The following is a 21,983-nucleotide window of genomic DNA, read 5'->3' as shown; positions in this document are numbered from 1 at the left end:
AAGTACATTCAACTTTCTGCATAAATCCTTTCAAACTGTAGTATTTATAGCTTTAGTAATAAAAACCATATCCATGAACATTGGCAAACTGGAAAAGTAATACAGCAATAATAATACTAAATAAGGGAAACAAACTGGAATAACATTCCCCGGACCAGTAGCTCTCTATCACTGATGGTTTTTTTTAAATTTCTAACTTTTGTTACGGACATGTATGTTCTGAAATATAAGAGCCTGACAGTTAGCTTATGACTGATGTAATGCTATCCACACACAAATTTGATGTTTTAAATCAGTGGTTAAACAATTAAGTGTTATGCCTTTCATTTAGTACAGTTACACAGCATATCTTCCCTATAAAACACTTACATGCAAAAAGAATGACAAAATGTTTTTACATTCAATTACAATTTTTAATCAGAGATTTGGTTAGTCTCTAATGAGAGATATTTCTTCCAAATTAAAAGGAAAAAATAGCTTTTAGCTTCAGAAGAATGGATTTATTGCTGGGAGAACACTTTTCTTCACTGATACTGTTGCTTATGTACATCTTATGCAATATCAATCACAAGCTCTACTAAACATGGAGAAGCTGCTCTCTCACTTTTAATGTCACCTTCCATAGCCAGAGTGCAATTTTATATTATGAAAGATGTGAAAAGCTGCTGATTGGGGTCTGATGTTGCAAAGAACCGGAATTTCATTAAACTAAACAGTATCTATCAATGAGCTAAAATGGCACTATTTTAAGAAAAAAGAAAAATGGTATAGAGTTGGGGAAAAAATCCTAATAGATATTCATTTATTCTCCCTCACTCCATCATGCAAAAAGGTTCTTGACTCATGATGAGGGCTGGAAGATGATTTATTTTAAAACTAAAATGTAAAACTAAATTACAGTTCTAATTGAGAACTCAACCCCCTTCACCCTCCCCCACCCCTTTCACTTCCCCATCAACTCAGGGCATCAGAACATGCATTTTTCTGTCATTCATGCCTGAAGCTTTAGAGAAGGTCTTTTGGGAGGGGTTAAAATATAGCAGAGACGTGTCAATCCCTTCTATGAATTATTTAACTTCCACTTCAAATGTAAAAGAAGCAGTATCATCATGCCATCAATATCTCATCACTTAGATCTCCGTTACTCTCAATGTTTGCAAGCCACATGGATTTTGGTTTAGAATCTCATCACGAAGGATATGTTGGGAATGTTCTAGGCCCAATCTGAACAAGACCTGGTACAGTATCATCGTCCCCTTATCTAGCTGCAACACTACTGGAATCTGTAACGTAGATCGGGGTTTACCTGTGCTCCTTAACAAGGTTAAATGGACTTCTGCTTGGTATATTGTTGATTGGATGTTTGTGATCTTAGCTTTCAGATAACAAAACCCACTACATTTGAAGGGTTTGGTAATAATTTAAAACCTATTTGTAAGCACTTCAAAAAGTAAAAATGTTGATATGATGAAGATCTGAAAAATGATCTGTAATAAATAAATTAAATTTGAAATGGGAGGAGGCGGGAGGAGGATCTATCTGCAAAAGGAGTATAAAAAACACTGTGGTACGAATGCCCTAATGAATTGAGTTAATGGTCCAGCGCTTAAAGACACTTAAATGAGGAATTTAGACCACCATTATAATATTGTCTCTCCTGACAAGGAGTTTACAGCCCCGATTGTCTCAAAAGAAGTTGCTTTGAAATGCAAGGATTTAGGAAGGGGTCCCTCTTGAGCCAGCATTACCTTCTTTTGCGTACAGAGTAAGCCCAGTTTCATCAGCACCAACCTGGAAGTGTTTTTGATTGACACCTAGACCGTCCCACCAGGAAAGGGGGAATCTGATATTGAGTGGCACCTGGATATTACAAAGGATTTAATATGTTGAGAGTATGGTGAACACAGAGTCTTGCAATGGTAAACATACAAGTCTGGGTGGAAACTGATATAGAGTTGCTTTCTTGAGTTGCGGCTCTCAGTTGGAAACTGCACTCTGACTTTGCTATGTATGTGTTCAAAAGTGTATTTATTGTAAATAAATATAGAGTAGGGTAAAATATGCTGTGTCTGTGTCAATTCATTTCTCTCCCAACGAGGAAATAACCCATGCATAGAATCCAAACCTTCCTGTCATGACAGTATATAGCTGTTGTTTAAAAGTTGTAATTGACACTGTATTTTAACCAAATTGGAGGCAATTAGCTTCTCCAGATCCTAAAGAATCTGAGCTGCAGATGTTCTGTCTCCCTTGCCAGAGCCAGTGACTTTAAAACTATCATAAACTAACAAGTCTAGGTTGAAAGAGACATTTCATTCTAAAAGGGACACATCTTGCTTTTTCATGCATGCATTACTCAAAATTGGCTTCATCGATTTTGCTGATTTCCACAAAGACGTTAGGTTTAGGATGAGACAAAGCAGAGGGATTTCAACAGAAAATAAAATTACGAGGGAGTGAAAATTGGAGTCCGGGGTGGACTGGCTCTTTTAATCTAAAGCTTTATACTATAGCTCTGATCCTGCCCTCCTTTTATATGGAGTTACACTGGTACAATGATGTCAGGATCTGGCCTTAGGAACAAGTACACTTTGTGTGTCATTTCTGAGCCAATGGGGTTCTGCATGGGTAGTGGATCAGCCTGCAGGATTGGGATCATAGTGACCACAGGTTTGGAATGAAGTTACTACTGAGAAACTCTGAAGAGACTTGGTTTACTTATACTAACTTACAATTACTTGCACTTGTATCATACTAAGGCAGATAACACAACACAAGAACAAGGGGTCACCCAATGAAATTAAAAAGCAGCACACTTAAACAAAAAGAAGTAATTCTTCACACAATGCACAGTCCACCTGTGGAACTCATTGACATAAGATGTTCTGAAGGCCAAAAGTATAACTGGGTTCAAAAAAAGAGTTAGATGAGTGCATGGAGGATCGGTCCATCAATGGCTATTAGCCAAGATAGTCAGGGACACGACTCCATGCTTGGGGTGACCCTACACCTCCAAATGCCAGAAACTGGGAGTGTACAACAGGGGATTGCTCACTCGAAATTACCCTGTTCTGTTCATTCCCTCTGAAGCATATGGCACTGGCCACTGCCAAAAGACAGGATATTGGGTTAGATGGACCACTGATCTGACCCAGTATGGCTGTTCTTATGTTCAGATAAATTAACTTCCTTATGCTAGCTGTCCTTTGTGATAAAACAGAAACTGCAAATGGCCTTGTCACTTTATTTAAAAGACAACATTAAAAATAAAAAAATCTATACTTATAAAATGTTTATGTTCTTATTACATTTGCTATACACACCATAATGCTAATCATAACAATTCTTAGCAATTCTGCAGATGGTTAACATGCTCCTAGTTATATGTCTTTGAGAGATAGAGAGGAGTGATAGGGTGAATAATATTCGCAGCTCCCCTGCAGTCAGAAAAATGTAGATTTTTTTTTTAAGTGCTTACAAATCAAACCTACAGTAAATTTGAAAAATGCCCCCCATAATATTTAAACTAAATCCTGGTTTATAATCTAACCAAACTGGCAACTAAATGATCCACTTATTTTACTTTAAAATCTCAATCCTCTATTCACTTAAAAACCAGTGCAAGATGACAAACACTGAAATGGGTAATATTTCCTCTCAACATAGCAACCTTCCCCTCTCGAGTTGGTTCTTAACCTATAATCTCTTCAACACACACTTCCACAGAGGCCTCCACAGTGGATGCCCTTAGAAAGCAATGGATGAAGTTGCATTAGGCTGATCAGGATGGAGAATTTCGCAGTGCAAAATATTTATCAATTTTTTTTCTAAAAAAATATCAGCAGAAAAGTTGGGCCAGCCATTAGCAGATTTAATAGGAATAAGACCGGAAACTATAAATCCTTTCAAGAGACCAATAACAATGACGGAAAGGAATTATTCACTGTATCAGAGGATGGCAGGAGCAATAGTCTAAGGGAAAGCTAGACTCTAGACATTATTAGCCGTAAGAGCAAATGAACAGTCAAATTACAATGTAAGGAAGCTACATTTTGCATACCTAAATCCCCACTTCAATTTCTAGTGGATACTCTTCATTTCTTATCTTACAGTATTGTGCAGTGTTATTAAATAGCTGCCATGCTCCCCCCTAGTGCTGATTCTCTTGGGATGAAAGGCATTATGTAAATAAATATAGACTAGGATAAAAGTTATGTAAAAGTTATTACTAAAGGGAGATAGTCAAACCAGCATCCCCACAGATAATCAAGAGCAGGCTTAGATTAAAATATCATTCCTGGGAAAGATATAGGTAGGGATTAGTCAAGCAAAAGGCAGGTAGTGAGGATGAATAAAGTGAGTTCTATTTTTCTAGTCGTATCATGATAGGAGTTGTTTATATCATAAAATTATCACGTCTGAACATGTTAGATAACATGATGCTGACTATGATTTACTAATCAGAGTAGACCAGGACAAATCATGTTCAGCATGTTATGTCAGGTACCCCTATGGTATGCCAATACTGTGTTATCTAACACAGTTGTTCACAGTTGTGTTCCAAAATGATAATATGCTGTAATGCAGACTTGCCTTGAGAATATATGAAATTTAGAATACAGCCGCAGGAAAAAGAAAGAAAAGTCTTAAAGTCATCAAAAAATGGAAAGAGATATGGTTTAGAGGATTGAACACAGGATAAACTATTGATTTTTAAAGCTAACTATGGTACCGATTCTCTTTTTGTGGCCTTGATTAAGTTACTTTCGGTAGGACAGTATGCATTAGACACAATCCATGATAAGATGAGTGTGGAAATTGTCCCTGTTCCTTGGATATGGGGTGCAGAGAAATGAGATGATAAAGGAACGTGTTTTTCCTATATAGTAAAATAATCCATTTTGGTAGAGGGAGATTTTTTTTTTTTTAGCTTTTGAGACTCATTCATGGGTTTTGGGACAGTGAAAGACAGACTAGCAGCAGCTGATTGAGACAGAGAACTTTCTCCTGTGTATGGTACAATAGTCTTTGTATTTAAACCCACAGCCTATGCTTTCTGCATTGATTAACCTAGCTGTGTTTATAATCTGTGATGCTGTTTTGATTGTGATTTTCTCTACTTTTTACCTGTGTGAAACACACTTTGATTTAAGAACAGTGGAGCTGGGTGAACAGACAATTATCTTGGAGACACCACTACTGGGTGTCTATGAAAGAAGGAAATGGGCTTCTGAGCATAACCTAGACAGAAGCAGGAGTGACATGAGCTCACACACACACAAAATGGAAAAGGACCCTGAAACTGTTCCCTGCAAAAGTGCTGAGAACATTTGCTGCAACCAGTGTGGGGATGAACAAAGTCAAATGACTTGAGGGATGCCAGACTCGGTTCCAGCACCACAGAGCAAGAACCATTTCAACAGTTCTTTCAGTGCTAATATTAACAGATCTGAACTAATAGCTCCTCTTCTACAAACCCAAAATTAAACATGCAAGACTTCTGAGAAACAACAGCAAAAACTTCTCATCCCTGTAAGAAGTGACCAAACGTAGAGTGGGGGGCAAGTGACAAACATCCTCTAAAATGTGACCACTAAGATACACACAAAACACCAGAGTACTGCACTATGAGCAGTGTACTGAGGCAATATTCCCAAATTTTACTTTGTTTTTTCAGGCTGTCACTCAAGGAATGAAGTGAGGGCTGGGGGGTAGTTATATTTATGACCAACCTTATGTATTATTTGGTATGTTTTAACCTTTCAGGTAGGTGTCCACAGCATAAGATTGGCATCTAGAGCTATATTTGACTAATTTGAAGAAATACAACAACAAAACAATGAACATCCAACACCACAGCACATGACTATATAATGTCCTATTGTCCTGCAGCTACCTCAGTGAGAATTACTGTGGATTGCATCTATTTACTCTTTGGTTTATAACAAAATACTCCATGTGATTCTATGTCCTTATCAAGTAGTTTCACATAAAATGTGAGACAGGCTCTTTGCATATCTTAACCTCAGGAATGCGGCCTCTCTAGTTATAAAGACTGAGCAGCACGGACTATGCCAGCAAAAACTAATTAAAGTATAAGAAACCCCCCTGCTATCTGACTTGCCAAGTTGATAATGTGTAAGGTATACCTTGTTTAAAGACTGGATAAACTCTGTCCTTTATAGAAGAAATGAACTTTTAACATGACTTACTGTAAACAGAATTCAAAGTATAACAGCTTACAATCACAGGCAGCGCTGTAATGGACTTGTTGAGGAGTGACATTTCTTGGAACACTGGGTACATGTTGAATAATGGTGCTGTTGTGGTTAGACCAGATAAGGTTCAATACTATTAAAAGGGAATAAAGTGTTAGGGGTTTGATTGCGTTAAGCCAAAATTTACAAACATGGATCTGAAATGTTTGAGACACTCAGTAAAGGGGGGTCAGAAGGAAACATCTCTGGACAAGATGTGATATTGGGCTTTACAACATTTGCTTGTTTTTTTATGAGCCATAATGGATGGATTGTGAAAATCCATTTCAACAACTGTCTCTGAAGCAAAGTCAAGTTAGTTTTTAAAAATTGAACAGCTCAGACCAGAGTGTTCCAAAAGGCCCGTTCATATCAAACACAAAATCAGAAGAATTAGTATACAATGGTTTGGCTCCTTCAAGTTAACTGTGTTCTACCCCCTGGTGTGGCACTGACATGGGAGGATAAAACAACTCCATTAGGAGTCCATATCGCTTCTCTGTAGTGTTCCTCACAAGCAGATGGAGCTGCTATTTAGCCAAATGCACCGTGACTTCTGGTTTATACATGAGCATCTGGGATGTTTCCTAACGTGATGCGATGTACAATGTACTCAAATTTATCAACTGTCCCACATGCAATTAAAGATTCTGATAAATAATTCGGTGGTAAAGGCCCCACAGCTGAACTGAAAAGCAGCAAGTCGTGAGGGGTCAAGTGTTTCCGCAGGATTTATATTTAACAAACAGAAAGCTGCCTACAAAGGAATGTCTCTATTGAGCTTTTGCAGAATTATTTTCAGACAGCAGGAGTTAGCTGAAGGAACAAGCTGAATAGCTAGTAACTTCTGCAGTCTTCATTTTAACCAAAATGAATGTGAATGTAATGCTGGTGTTAATAAAAATTTTTAATTGCTCTGAGAAACAAAATATATATGGAGGTATTAATATACAATTTCTTGCTAATATACATTTTGATCTAAGGATAATGTGCAGAATCAACGTTTTTCTGTGAATGCTACAAAAGAACTCTAGTGCCTTAGAATCATTTAATCAACATCTTATGCACACAGTGAATAGATAATTGAAATATAAGTACTGTCATCCATAGTCCCTTTGGGAAAGTGACACAGCAAGCATTATATCATTCCATTAGTCCACCCTTTGATGTGGGTTTTATTCTCATTAAACTGTATTTTAGCCCTGAGGTTCTCCCCATCCCCCCCATGACATGGCTATGGAAAGAATTAAGGGGGGGGGGGGGAAAAGAGCCCCGCTGCTTAGAATGCATGGGCTACATTTTTACAAGTAATTGGACATGTCAAAAATATAAAGCTGCCTTTTTTATTCCTTATTTACCAAATGTAGCCAATGCCAACTTCCCTGTCTTCTGAAGAACATGGGAAAGAAAAGGAACCCAGCAGGGGAAAAATGCACTTACTTGTTTTCAAATAATAATAAAAAAGCTTGCATACAGGCAGGATAAAAGTTGCTTGAAAAGGTTGCCGTGGTGGTGTCTGCTTTGAATTGTGCTCTGTTTAAACAAGACAAAAAAACCTCCCACCGAAAAAAGTAACATTTTTATCACTTACAAAGATCTCAGGGCCGTCCCTTTAAAATCAAGTATTTTCTAAGCAAAACACTGGAATGTTTTCCAGAGGGAAATAAGCATCTGATCTCCTATAATGATTATTTCTGAAGAATTACAGATTTATGGAGTTTTTGTTTTAACTTTTGTTTTAAATACAGTGAAACCTGCCTGAAATGACCACCCAAGGCACCAGAACAATCAGCCATTTAAGTAAAGGTTTAAGCTTTAAATGGGAACCAAAATTGTACTGAAACCTTGAGGAAACTTTAAAATGCTGGTTTAAGATAGCGGATTGCTTAATCCTTAGTGCAGGTTTCAGTGTAAACCAAGGTCATAAACTTCTCTCATATACACCAGTGTGATTCCATTGACTTCAACAGAGTTACTCCTGGTTTACACCGGAGTTAATGAGAAGAGAATCATTCTCATTACACATTAGTTACAGGAGAGACAGGTTTGTAACCCATATGACATTTCTTCAGCATGTTCTTGTTTTGCTAAGCTGTTAGTAGGCCTGCCACAGACAACCAAATCAGTGAAAAGCCATACATTGATGAATTGGGCTTGATGTGTTGCTGAGCTTTACCAATCCTGGATCTCAGCACAATCTTAAATAAATACAGAACATCTAACCCATTGGAGTGTTCCACCAGTTTATGCAATCCCCAGCCTATATATCTGCAAATGTATTGCAAATGTTTGTATTTGCAGCAGCTCAGAAATGGTAACGTTTGTTCTTGGATGATGTAACCCAAACAATTTACATTGACAGACTGGTAGGACACAGGGTCTTTTTCTGTTTGATTCTCCAAAGCTGTGGGCTTACGAGCTACACTGGTCAGAATTGACACTCAAGTCACACATGTCAAAAAGTGGAAAACTCTTCGCTTGTCAAGAGTTAATTATGGCTGTAAGAACGAAAAAGGCAAAATACAGAAAGTAGCTGTTTGTGCACTGTAAAAGTGAGAGGGTAATAAAAGTCCCAGGAAATATATTTATCAAACTGAATTAATATTTAATTCATTTCTGCAAATATCTGAGGCATTATCAGGGTTGGTTAAGTAGTGTCTTCTGCCAAATTAAGTGCCAAGAATTTGAGTTTATTAAAACACACATGAAAAAGCCACAGTCAAGAGTGCAAATTTTCTTTGCAGAGAAGCTTCCAATTATATTTTAAGTAATTGTATTAAAGTAAGTTAATTATTACTTGTCTGATAGGTCAATTGTTCCCAACCTTTTGAGACAATTCTACAACTTCAGTTATACCATTCACCACTGGGTGCACACCGACCTAGAGCAGAATCCAGCCTGCTCCAAACCCATGTTGTGAAGCAAGCATGTGCTGTGCTCTATGGCCTGGTGCAGAGCCATGTAATTAAAGGTGGAGCTGGTGGGAAGAGTAACACTCCAATCCCACAATCGAATCTGCACCCTTATCCTCAAACAGAACTCCAAGCCAAAGACACTCAATGCAAGTGTAATGGTAGGTGCTGCAAAAACCTGAAGTACCAGCACTGTTAGGTGTACAAAGAACCAGGAACTACTGAAACAGTAAATTATTCAGAACAGAGGATTTAGTGATATTTAGAGATGAAAACCTACATTTGTTCTAGAGAAATGTGTTCCTGTATTAACTTTTTATGAGTGCTTAGCATAGCTAGTCTAACTGTACTGTAATGCATGAAAACAGCTGCTATTTAACAAAGTATATACACAAATGTGTGGTAGCAGGAAAGCCAAGATAGTCACCTTCAACCTATAATGGATCAGGATGCTTGTCTTCCTAGAAGAGGGAAACTAGACTAGCACTAGTTGCTGGTGTTAGTGTAAGAGATTTATTTAAACTAATCTGCAAGAAAATCAAATCCATCGTCTTAAAAAAGTATGGAATAAATCATACTGAACAGGAAACTAAAAAGAATGGCTGTTGCCATTTCATTGAAATCAAAGGTTTGTCTGTGTGTGTGTGTGTGGAAATTCTTCCCATCAATTACATAAACACAATTCACAGCAGGAAAAATAATAACTGTTTTTATAATGCGGAACATAAATACGCTCAATGAGTTTAACACTGCAACCAAGTATGAAGAAGATTTTAAGTAGTCCGTTTCCAAACAGGACTTGAGGGGTCAGAATAGGGAGGAGGAGGACACGTGGACAGGCTAGGATGATGGATAGTGCTTTGAGACAAGCTGCATTCAGTTCTACTTTTGTTATTTTTGCAACAGGATGACCCAGCCTCAGCCTGAATGTCTACACTACAATTTTATAGCCCCACAGCCTGAGCCCCGCAAGCCCGAGTCAGCTAAAACAGGCCAGTTACAGGTCATTTATAGCAATGTAGACATACCCTTGAGGGCAAATCCACCAACTAGTTCTTGCAGACGTCTCCTGGGAGCAGAATCAGTGTGGTTTTTCTATGCAAGGGGCTGGGGGACTGCGTTTGGGGCTTGTGAAAGATTATGCACGTGTGCCCTCTATGGCATAGGCTCCGACTCGGCAGGGGCTTCGTGCATCACCACATGTTCTGTTTGGATGGCTGTAGGGCCAGGCCAGTGATCTCACAGCACAGGCATCAATGTACCTCTGCAGGTGCTCCAGTGAGTATGAAGGAGGATTCTTCCTCCAAAACTCACTCTCCCAAGATCATATCTGCACAGCTCCCTCACCATTCAAGGAAGACTGTTCTACAGAACTATCTGTCTATGATTTGTAACCTTCAGGATACCCCTCACCCCAAATTTACACTCTGATCAGTGCAATACAATTTTCAAATTTAGGGTAAAGAAAAACCCTATTCCCAGTCATGCATAGACTGAATAATGATGGAAAACTATCTGCACTCCATAAAACAACCTTGTTGTCAAGGGCCCTCTCTCGTGAAGTGCTGAGAATTCTCACTGAAACATATGGGAATTGCAAGCACTCAGAACTCGGTAGGAGGAGCTCAGGCGTAGGCCCTATGAAATCTTAGAAGCAAAGCTGACATACAAGTAAATGGGTATAAAGTAGTGAAGCTCAGGGGGTAAGATTACTTTAAACATGCAGAGAGGGAAGGTGGAAAATGTTAGAAACAGGTTCAATTAAAATCCTCCCCCAATTTTTCTTAACCTGCTATGGCTAAAGGTGGGACGGAAACCCCAAATAGATCACAATGAAAAATATGAGGGAGAATGAGACATTGAGGTAATAATTTCTCTAATATACTAAACAATTTTCTAAAAGTACTTTCATAAATTAGCTCATTTACAGTAAATACACAGCATACAAACGGCTTATGTGGGGACTGGATGGCTCAAGAGAACAGCATTTTCAGGCATCGGTTTGATTCCTGCCCAAGTTGGCAGGAATTGAGGATGGTTTTCGGAGTTCTGTAGCCTCGCTAAAGTAAGTTGGTAATCTCAGCATAGCTCCTTGTGGGAAGATGTCCATGTCAAAGCTGCCATCCCAATTGGGAGCCACTTTTGAGAGCCTTTGCAGAGAGCCCAAGGATCACACGAGTCAGACCATGCAGATTTAACTACCTTCTCATCCCTAAAAGGGAATCCTCCAGATCAGAACTGAAGCACACTTTGGAAGATCACTGCTGCCTAGCTTGTGTTAGTAGTTTGCACTCAGATGTCACAATGAGGGGTTAGTTAAAGTGACTAGAACAGAAGAGAATTAAAACGTATGCCGAACGCTTCAGAGTAAAAGCAACCAAAGAAAGTCAAAACCAGACTAAAAATGATTTAAACACATTTTAAGCATATGGGCAAGAACTCAGTGCACAAACCCAAACTTTTGGATCCATTCCCAGAGCCAAGACACCAGCCTTTTAAATACAATGTATCCATCTCTGTCTAGTCTGTTTTGACTAGTTTTTAGCATAACCACTTAAGAATTTTATTTTACCGGCATGGAAAGAACGAGGTTCAAAGAACACTAGGGAATATGTGGCAAAATATAACATGGTTGGATCGCTTCCACTGGATTATTCTACTCCGCTACACCACTGAAGAAACAATCTCATATAAGGGCTGCATGCTCAAAGTCTACAGGGAATTAGGTCAACATCATTCAAGGTAAGTGACACTTTAAATAACTTTAAATTAGCTGTTGACAGTCAGGTACATAGATTGATGAGTGATTACACGAGGTCCCCAACATTATCATTTTGTGGTGGAAGGGAATATTCAAGAAAAAAGAAGAAAGGTAAGAAAGTTTAAAGTATGATAAATATGTTTTGCCAATCTGTGATGCCCTCAACCAACAGTGAAGTTTATTTAAGGATGCTGGAAACCTGTAAAACAAATTGCTCTCCCTAAATCACGAATTAAAAAAAAAAAAAACTTTTCTAATTATGCTAACTTGGGTCCAGGAATATTATAGGCAATGCTAATACAGAGTGATATAAAACTCTCTACTGAGTATGACTGGGATGAAGAAAGGAAGCTTTCCACTTTTTTTCAAGTTACTGGGCCAAATACAGACCTGATGTAAGTGAGCGGTGATAAACTAGTATATAGTGGGTGTGAAATTTGGCTCACTCTGTGCTTGACAGACATCTTAATTACAATATTCCGTAAAATGTGCTTTTAAATAAAATTAACTAAACTTACGAATCCGTAATTAGCACCATTTTACAGAACTAATCAGAACAAGTTTGTTGAAGCACTCCAACTATTTACAATGAGAGTGAATTTAGCCCTAGGGTTCACTTTACTATTTTGTCTCAATTTTCTTGTAATTTCATCCATCACTTTTTTCCAGTCCTCCAAAGGTGATGGATAAAACACAGAAATAAATAGGACCAACTGTTCATAGAACCCTAAGGGGAAACGTAATTTTGTTATAAATAATCCTTGGCACAAATCATGGAAATGCTATACTAAAATTGTTTGTTGAATCATTTATGAATGAGGGCTTCATTTTAAATTTGCAAATAAGGTGTAATGTTTTTTAAAAAGTTTGGAACCCAGTCCTCGAGAAACAGAACAGACATGCAAACAGAAATCAGGGTTGCTTTAAGTTTCTTTTCAAACGGGAGCCCCATGGGATGCTAGATTTTTATTTGTATTTATGGAAAGCAGAAGATAACATGTTATAAAATTCTTTTCTTAAAAAGTCACCATCTCAGTTTTATTCTGGCTTTATGATTTACCAAATGGAAAACAAAGCTGTACTCTATAAAGCAACCAAAGAATAATATGAGTTTTTATATGGGTAACTTTTAGCAGCTCCCCCTATGGGCATTCTACAAATTTGCAATGGGCTCCATTCACTTTTTCTCAAGTGATAAAATGAATGCATATATGATGTACAAATGAGATCATTAAAATACTGCAAGAGGGAAAGGGGGACAAAGAGGAACTAATGAAAAGGAGAAATTCTAAATTTCTTTCAAAATTAAAAATCTGAGGGTTTTTTGTTGCAAATTAAGAGGTAAAGTTCAATTAGATGTAACCCTTCTGCAAAACTGTATGTTACATTTGGCGTGCTCTGGTTTCAGAAGAGGGAATTCTGTTCTCTCATGAAGAATACAAGGAACATAGGATGCAAAACTCACACACAAGTTTTTTTTTAAAGGTAGCCATCTTTTGTCCATCACTATTCAACATCTGAATGTCAGATATTTGTACTGTTTCATAGCTTTTTGAGTGTCTGCTGTCTCCCCTTGTAATGTGCACACTACTGCTGGGGTTGTGCTGTGCTGCATGGCAGTGTGACTCCTGCTCAAGCTGCTTCCTTTCCAAAGTACAAGGTTAAGTAAAATTCAATAGAGATTTAATTAAGTATGCTAGTTTCTTTCCTCTCTTTCTGAGAGCTTATTGCACAAAACATAACAAAGGCTACCATGTAAACTGATGACTTTCTACGTGATTTACATTATAGAGTTTGGTCTGATTGCAAGCCTGAATCCTGACCCTCTGGTAAGTGCTTTAGATTCAACATGATCAGTTTGGGGTAACTACAACATCCCTGTAACTTTTTTTTTTTAAACTTAAGTGACTGGTACATACTTTCAACCATAGCTCCATCTTAACATAGTTTTTCGTTTGTAATCAGGTACTTGTTTCAGTGGTACCTAGGGTATATCGGATGAGCAGCTCTGGAATACCATGCTTAGAGACAACACAATGAGGGTTCAGCAAACAGCAATGATAAACAATCCAGACATTACAAAATAAACATTTTCTCAACCATAGCTCCTTCTTAAGAGAAAGATGCTTATAAACTAAGGGCCAGATTTTCAGAAGTGCTCAGCACCCAAAAGCTCCTACTGAGAACATAGGGAGCGCCCTTTAAATTTACCATGTACTTCTTAGTCTGAAACTAAAATGAGAGAGGTCAAAGCAATATGACTGGACAGCACCCTGGTAGGGACTCCAAGACCCTCCCCTCTTCTCAGGAGTAGGGTGTGAAGGTCGAACTCCTCATCAGGGCATTAGTCTCTGTACCTCACTGATGCCACCCTCTCCCGCCTTGCGCCTCCCCCCACAATCTTCCATACTGATTTCTAGCTAGTAGACTTAGTCCTTTGGCTAGTGATGGACTAGTAATTTTACAAAGCCCCATATTAAATCATCTCAACAGATTTAGATGGATTCCCTACTCCTTTAACAATAGATATTGGTGGAATCACAATTTTTATTTAGCATGTAAGGGAGCAACAATTAGGATCAGCTGCTTATTTCTAAATAAAGCTCACTAGTTTGCTTTTGTCGGAGAGATTGCATGGGCTCATCACAAAACACATGCAGATGGTAACTTTTGATTACCATATCTACAAAGGCCATTGTGCAATAACCACTATCTAATATTTGAAAAAACAATTCATTATCCTGACAAACTCTTCATGGGACTATTACAAACTTTCAGAGTTATCAGAACACAAAGAGTGGCATCTCTTTCTTAGTCTTTTATCTGCACATTGAAATATTTGCTTATCTAAACAGACCAAGGGAGAAGACACATAAAAGGAACAATAGGTTCATTTCTCATTACAGGGAACAGGTGTGGGCAGCCTTACCTGATCTGTCCTCGCACCAGCGGTCTGTTTTTTGTCCTGTTCATATTTGAGTCAAAGGGAACCTCAAAGAACTGTATAAAAGAAAAGGAAGGATTGAAAGGATGCCGGAGACCATACCAAGCATAGAATGTACTGTCTGTTTTTGTAGGTGCTTTAGTCTTGATTTTTGAAGGTTCAGAATAACAATTAAAATGGCAACCCCCCTTTTACATTAGTTTTGATAGTGTACATTAATACTTTTGGCTTCCCCTTAAAAAGAAAACTACCTGGAAGACAAAAATATTTTGAACGAGTCCATAAAATGTAATAATTTGAAGTAAAGCCCAATTTCAATTTCTGCTCTTGATAAGTTACATACACACACACACACACACACAAAACAGCCCCCTCCTCTGCCTCCAGTTGTACATTATGTAAACAGTCCTTGCAAATAAGGTGTTTCTGGTTTTGCAAGATGAATGCTATAAATGTTTTCAAGATCATCCAACTTCTGAGAACCCATGACCCGCTCAAAAATCAATCAACTCTGGTAAATGCTACTGCAACTACATGTAGCATCTAGTGATATGATAAATGGTAAATGAAGAAGCCATATGGAATTATTTAGTGTGACAACCCAACTTGACTTTAAACACTGCCTATGTGAAAAGTAGAGCGCTATCATGCTATGAACTCCAGTGGGGTTTTATTGGACAATGTTTTAAGAACTTATTATTCTTATTATTTCTTCTTATTATTATTATTCTATTATTATAACAAATCCAGTTTTCCATATAGCAAGACCCCATAAAGCTATTTAGATTTCAATAAGCTAATGACATAAAACAACCAGGGTCATTTCTCAGTGGTTCACCAATACACCAGTGCTTACTGGACACCGACCTCTATTTGCGGAATGAACACTCGGGGCAAGATACCAGTTATATGGGACATAAATATATGGAAAAAGTAATGATGTAATGAAATGTATGATTCTGAACAAAGCCTGAATGACTGAATACTGTTGCCTGCAGATAGATGCTTGACTTATGATGGGCTGGACTGTGCTATTTTTCAGCCAGACAGTGTATCTGTTTACCCACCTTGAGTTAAAATGAACAAACATCTTAATTTTGATAATGCCACATTACTGGCCTGGCTACTTGCCAAAGGCAAGCTGCTACCCCCATTACAAAGACAAGAAACTCATGTGCGATCTGTGCAGAAGGCTAGTATATGTCAAAAATGGTTCGGGTACCACAATCCTCAAACCATTTTGTGACTTTAGTTTCTCACGTTTGCAAAATTATTGATTATAATTAATAAAGTCACATCTATAGTGCTGTTAATTCACAAGGCATAATCATTTATGTCACAGTAGCGCCCTATGATGAGAGCCTTGTGCTAGGAGCTGTAAGAGACTATGTCTTCACTAGAAATGCCGCAGCTGAGTCCGCTGTAGCGCTTCAGTGTAGACACTCACTACAGCAACGGGAGGGATTCTCTGTTGCTGTAAAAACCATGAGGAGTCCTTGTGGCACCTTAGAGACTAACAAATGTATTTGGGCATAAGCTTTCGTGGGCTAAAACCCACTTCATCTGATGCATGGAGTGGAAAATACAGTAGAGAGGTATAAATACACAACACATGAAAAGATGGGAGTTGCCTTACCAATTGAGGGCGGGGGGGTCAGTGCTAATGAGCCAATTCAATGCAGGTGGAAGTGGACTATTCTCAACAGTTGACAAGAAGGGGTGTCCAGGGAGATTGTATTTATACCTCTCTACTGTATTTTCCACTCCATACATCTGATGAAGTGGATTTTAGCCCACGAAAGCTTATGCCCAAATAAATTTGTTAGTCTCTAAGGTGCCACAAAGACTCCTCATTGTTTTTGCTGATACAGACTAACATGGCTACCACTCTGAAATCTGTTGCTGTAGTTAATCTACTTCCCAGAGAGACAGTAGCTAGGTTGATGGAAGAATTCTTCTGTCGACCTAGTGCTGTCTACACTGGGAGTTAGATCTTCTTAAATATGTTTCTCAGGGGTTGGATTTTTCACACCCGAGTGACATAGTGGGTTCGACCTAACGTTTTAGTTTAAGCCTGTCCTAAGATACATGCCCTGTCCTAAATGGTTTACAAAGGATCTGGAACATGACAAATACAAGAGATGTTGAGAGGAAGGGAAAAGGAGCTTACTTGGAGAAAGATGTGAACAACAATAAATATGCTTTGAGAGACAGACTGTTTCACGCAAAAGAAAGTAACACCGTCAAAGTCAAAAGTGAAAGATGATGCTGAAGCAGGGAATGAAGTTAAAGGAAAGGGACAAGTACAGGAACCAAGGGGAGTACAGGGAGACATGGGAGCAGAGAGGTATGTAGGAGCAAAATTACATGGGACCTTATAGGTGAGAAGCAGAAGCAGCAGCTGCTGCTTGGATTTTATATGATAAGAGAGGGATTCAAGGAGGCACTGATATAGTTCATGTAGTGGAAGAAAAGATGATTTTGGCACTAGCATCTCGTAGACTGTACGTGGAGAGGTAGAAGTCAGAAAGGAGAAGGGTACAGCAAGCGATGAGCAGATGCAAAGAAGGGTTTTGGCAGTGAAGGCAGTCTATATAATACAGATTCATACACAAGAAATAAAAACAATTTGTACTTCTCACTTGTAGGTCTTAATCTCATATTGTACGTTAAGTTCTTCACCACTGGGAGTTTTGAAAGATTCCCACCTCACTCATTACATTATAATATTATAATAGCACTGGCCAGTTCCATCACGGATCAAGTTAAAAGAGATTATTCCATTACAAATCCCAGTTTTATGTGGCCTCAATGCTGAAAAATTAAATTGGGAATGAAATGTAGCAAAAGTGGTCTTTGACCCTGAATGAATCTTTTCCATCACATTTAAAAAAAACCCAACCCTGCAGCTGTAAAGTATTAGCATTATAGGCAGAGCTGGTAGAGACACCTATAGCTGGTTAACACTTTCCATTATAAGACCCTGTTTCAAATTGCTTATAAATTTGGCAAACTTTAAACATTCAGGCTGAAATTTTCCATGCCGGCGTCTGCCTGAGGCTGAATTTTTCTAGAAAGCGGCAACCATTTCCAAAAATAAGGAAAAATAAGTTTGGGGGAATTTTTTTGGCTCATGTTAAAATGTTCTACAGCTGCTCAACTGAAAAGCTCTACCGCCTCTATACTTTGAGCAAGAACTTGATATTTGGCAGAGGGGTCGGTCTCATGTCAGGGATGTGGCTGTGAAAATCTACTAATGGTTGGCCAAGTTACAAGCTTCTAAAAACTGCAGTTTGCACACACCAAGGAGAGGTTTACCTGCCATTGCTCTTCCTGATGCAGCTGTGGCACCAGATACCAGAACTGAGAGCAGGAACACAGTTTTTCCCATGCTTTCTATGTTCGCCCTGCTGGTGCTGCCCGTGAGGAACAGGAGTCAAACTGACTTGAATGCAGGCGGGCTAGGAGCAGTGTTGGGAGAGCAGGAGATGGGAAGGAGGGATGAGAATCAGGCAGTGGAAGAAGACATGGACAGGAGCCAAGAGGAAGCGGGGATAGAAACAGTGGTGGACAGGGACTGAGGAGTCTATAACCAATAGATCACACTACCCCTCAAGAAACTGGAATAGGAAGGAAGATTCTTGAGTCTCTACATTCCTCTGCTCTCAGCAAATAGCTACGAAATCCACTGGAAAAGTGGGTCTCTCATCTCATCTCATATGGCTGGTCCACACAGAAATTAACAGCCTACTACTATTACTATTAACTCAAGGAGTAGATCTAACCCTGCTGATGACCCAACTGAGAGTGAACATGGTTCCACAGGATGGATTTCTGGTTTTGTCAGTTTGCTTTTAAAAAATGTAACAAACCACATTACAAAACAAAACAACTATGTTGAAAGAATATTAAGATTGCAAAGTCAAAACACAAATGTTATACAGAATTAAGGTTGCCTGTAGAACCTTAAATGTGGTCCCCTTGTGCATATGCATTATGATGTCGTCTTTAATTACATGATCACATCCTGTTTTTTCCACAGGACTCTCTACCTCGTTCAGTGCACAGGATGGACTGGGCCCCGGAAATGAATCAGAGTTGTGTCGTTAATGAGCGTTGTCTGTAGCACCTGTGCTTTGTTGATTGCAGAAGCTGGACGGTATGAAGTGAATGAGGCAGGTGATTGCAGGAAGAACAATGATGATCTTGTGGTTAAGTCAGTTGAATGCCACCCTGGAGAACTAGATTCTATCCCTACCTTTGCTACACTTACACCAACCAGATGACCAGTAACTGAATGTCTCATTTTCTGGGACTCTGAGGTCTGATTTGCAGAAAACTGCTGACTGTTCACAAGTACAACTGAGGTCAATGGGAGCGGTGTTTTCAACATATAAAGTTCTATAAAAATACTGATAAGGAACTGATGTACAGTTTAACTAATGTGCTAGGTGCTGCATAGACAAATAGGAAACAGACTATAAACACTCCACATATTTTAGGCAGTTTATTTTAAAACTATAGTTTGTGCTTTGAGAGTTATAGTTTTATCACTTAACTGCCCTCCCCCCGCCCCCGCCAAAAAAACAAAAGGCAGCAAAGAATTACAAATGTTCAGAAAAGGAAAAATGCTCCGTTTGTATTTGAAACTAATGATTGCTTCTGACAGCTCAGCATTTTGCTAATGGTTTGTTTCACAGTTACATTTCAGACACAATTACATTTAATGAAGGAAAAATATCATTTGACATCAGAGTGGTAAAGCAGGAAGGCAAATTATATAATCTAAAGTATTTTTCTTGAAAACATCTTTGGCTGTGCTCAAATAGGCTTTTTCAAGAAACTTCTACAAAACTTTGCTTTATTTATAGTTATAACTCTGACTTCAGTGCATTTACTCCTGATTTACACTGATGAACTGATCAGGAGAATCTGGCCTGTAAATTATTTAAAATTGGCTAAATGTATTCACTCTGCAATGGATGGAATAAAAATGGTAGTGAGGTTTTAACAGAACTGTGTCGGGAAAAACATAAAATGATTGTAAAACAAAGGGCAGCTAGACATTTGACATTTACTGTGTTAAAAGAAATGAAACACATTACACCTACTGTAATTATTATATGAAATATTTCCATATCTTTAATATAGTAGTTAAGCACCTGAATGTAATATCAGGTTTCAGAGTAACAGCCGTGTTAGTCTGTATTCGCAAAAAGAAAAGGAGTACTTGTGGCACCTTAGCTGCATCCGATGAAGTGAGCTGTAGCTCACGAAAGCTTATGCGCAAATAAATTGGTTAGTCTCTAAGGTGCCACAAGTACTCCTTTTCTTTTTGTGAATGTAACATATTTCAAACAGGGCATCTCCTTGCTCAGTTAAGTAACTAGTTAAGAACAGACTATTGTAATGCAGACATGCAAGCTGACAGAATTAAGTTGCTGTGGGACTCTTAGCTCAGGACTGCCTCACTTTTTTCTTATTTAAATCACAATCTAATATTTTATTAATGTCATTTTTGTGTGTGGATTACATATTTGATTGAAAGAAACTATATTTATTAGAAAAACCCTTTTATACATATCACACCAGATCTTTACTGAGCTAGCTGCAATTACATGTCAGTAAGATGCCATTTATCAAACTTTTCACATTATGTTCCCAGATGTTCAGCAAAATTCTCTTTCCACTTGAAATTATTTCCCCCTGATATGCAAGAAAAATGAAAAAAAGTGTATCTGAAATATTGTTCCAGAGGCATGAAGGGGGAAATCAAACATAGATTATCTCATTACAGGCCTGCACAGTTCTGCCCATTTTAACAAATAGTAAATTCAGTAAGATGAATCCTGGATAAATAAATATTTTAGCAGTTCTCAAGAGGCTTTTTCCTCAGGAAGTCGGAATGCATCACTTCATCTGGCCAAGGCAGAATATTATCTTCCCTGCATTTTTGGCAAGCGAACCATCACAAGGATAGCCACAGGGTTAAATCTACAGCAACTGAACACCCCAAGTGTCATAACTTGGCAATGGTTTTTGAGAGCCTAACCTAAATTTTAATCAGCACACACAAACATTTAAAACACTATGTTGAAAAAAAGTCACACTAACCAGAACATTGTGGTTTATTTCTGGATCAGAAAGATCCTTCTCTCTGTATAGTTCTCATCAAGTCAACATACAATAATTATATTCTGTGTTCCTAACTAGTGTTAGATCAACTGTCATGTTAGTGTGTACATATATTTACAAGCATGTGTTTCTTATCAGGTTCCCCCATATTTTTTTTCATTTTTATGTTTGTAGAAATGTAATTTAAAGATTGTTTAAAATTTTCAACCTATACCTTGGAAGTACAAGCTTAGGTATAAGAACAGAATTTGCTTACATCACAAGTAACTCCTCCTCCAATAGTTACAGATACCTCCACTTGTTTCAGTTAACATCTTTATTATTCTTACAGTTTATGCATTTGGGATTGTGGCATCATGTCTTAGAACAATACTGTTGATACTGGGCTATACTCCTTCCAGAAGCAGCTAGCAAAACACCTAGTAACTGGGAAGGGAGGTGTAAGGGAAAAGATAGTATTGTCCCTCTTTGAAAACATTTTACCTCTACTTTAAAGATGAGTTTAGCCTGTACTAATCACTTTTCCCAATAAGATAGAATTGCAAAATAGCTTACAGCAATGTCCCTCTTCAGCAAAGCTATTACAGTAAAAAGATTTATAATTTCTGTATGAAATTATTGCACTAACAATACAGGTGGGAAATGTTTGCATACTGGTTGGATACGGTCTCTGTAAAAGGAGCCAGGAATGTGGAACTGAACTCCTTCTGCTATATGTTTGCAATCAAGCTTTCCGTAGAGGCAATCTTGGGGCAAAAGGAAGTGAGAGGATGAAGGGTGATGTATCCCTGAAAATAAGTTTGCTGGGTACATTGAATGAACAGGTTAGATGATCATTAAAACTTATTGGGACACTGTTTTTTTTGTAAACAATCTTATTCTGTATCGCCCAAGGGTCCAGTGGCTCTGCATTCAGTACATTGTAAATTCACATGGTTTTGTACTGCGTTTTATCTTTAGGTTCCAACAATCAG

The 21,983-nt window shown here is 38.2% G+C and overlaps 1 protein-coding gene across 3 annotated transcripts in view; it reads right to left on the bottom strand.

The window, feature by feature from the left end:
* COX10 (cytochrome c oxidase assembly factor heme A:farnesyltransferase COX10) overlaps window positions 1-21,983 on the bottom strand; it is a 156,580-nt gene that overhangs the window by 37,062 nt on the left and 97,535 nt on the right. For all 3 annotated transcript variants that reach the window (XM_077833733.1, XM_077833735.1, XM_077833734.1), the window contains one exon: window positions 14,860-14,930. In XM_077833733.1, coding sequence (XP_077689859.1) covers window positions 14,860-14,930 — 71 coding nt within the window. The remainder of the gene's footprint in view (window positions 1-14,859; window positions 14,931-21,983) is intronic.

The sequence above is a fragment of the Eretmochelys imbricata genome, chromosome 14 (genome assembly GCF_965152235.1).
Source record: "Eretmochelys imbricata isolate rEreImb1 chromosome 14, rEreImb1.hap1, whole genome shotgun sequence".
Lineage (NCBI taxonomy): Eukaryota > Metazoa > Chordata > Testudines > Cheloniidae > Eretmochelys > Eretmochelys imbricata.
This window is presented reverse-complemented; position numbering and strand designations above follow the sequence as displayed.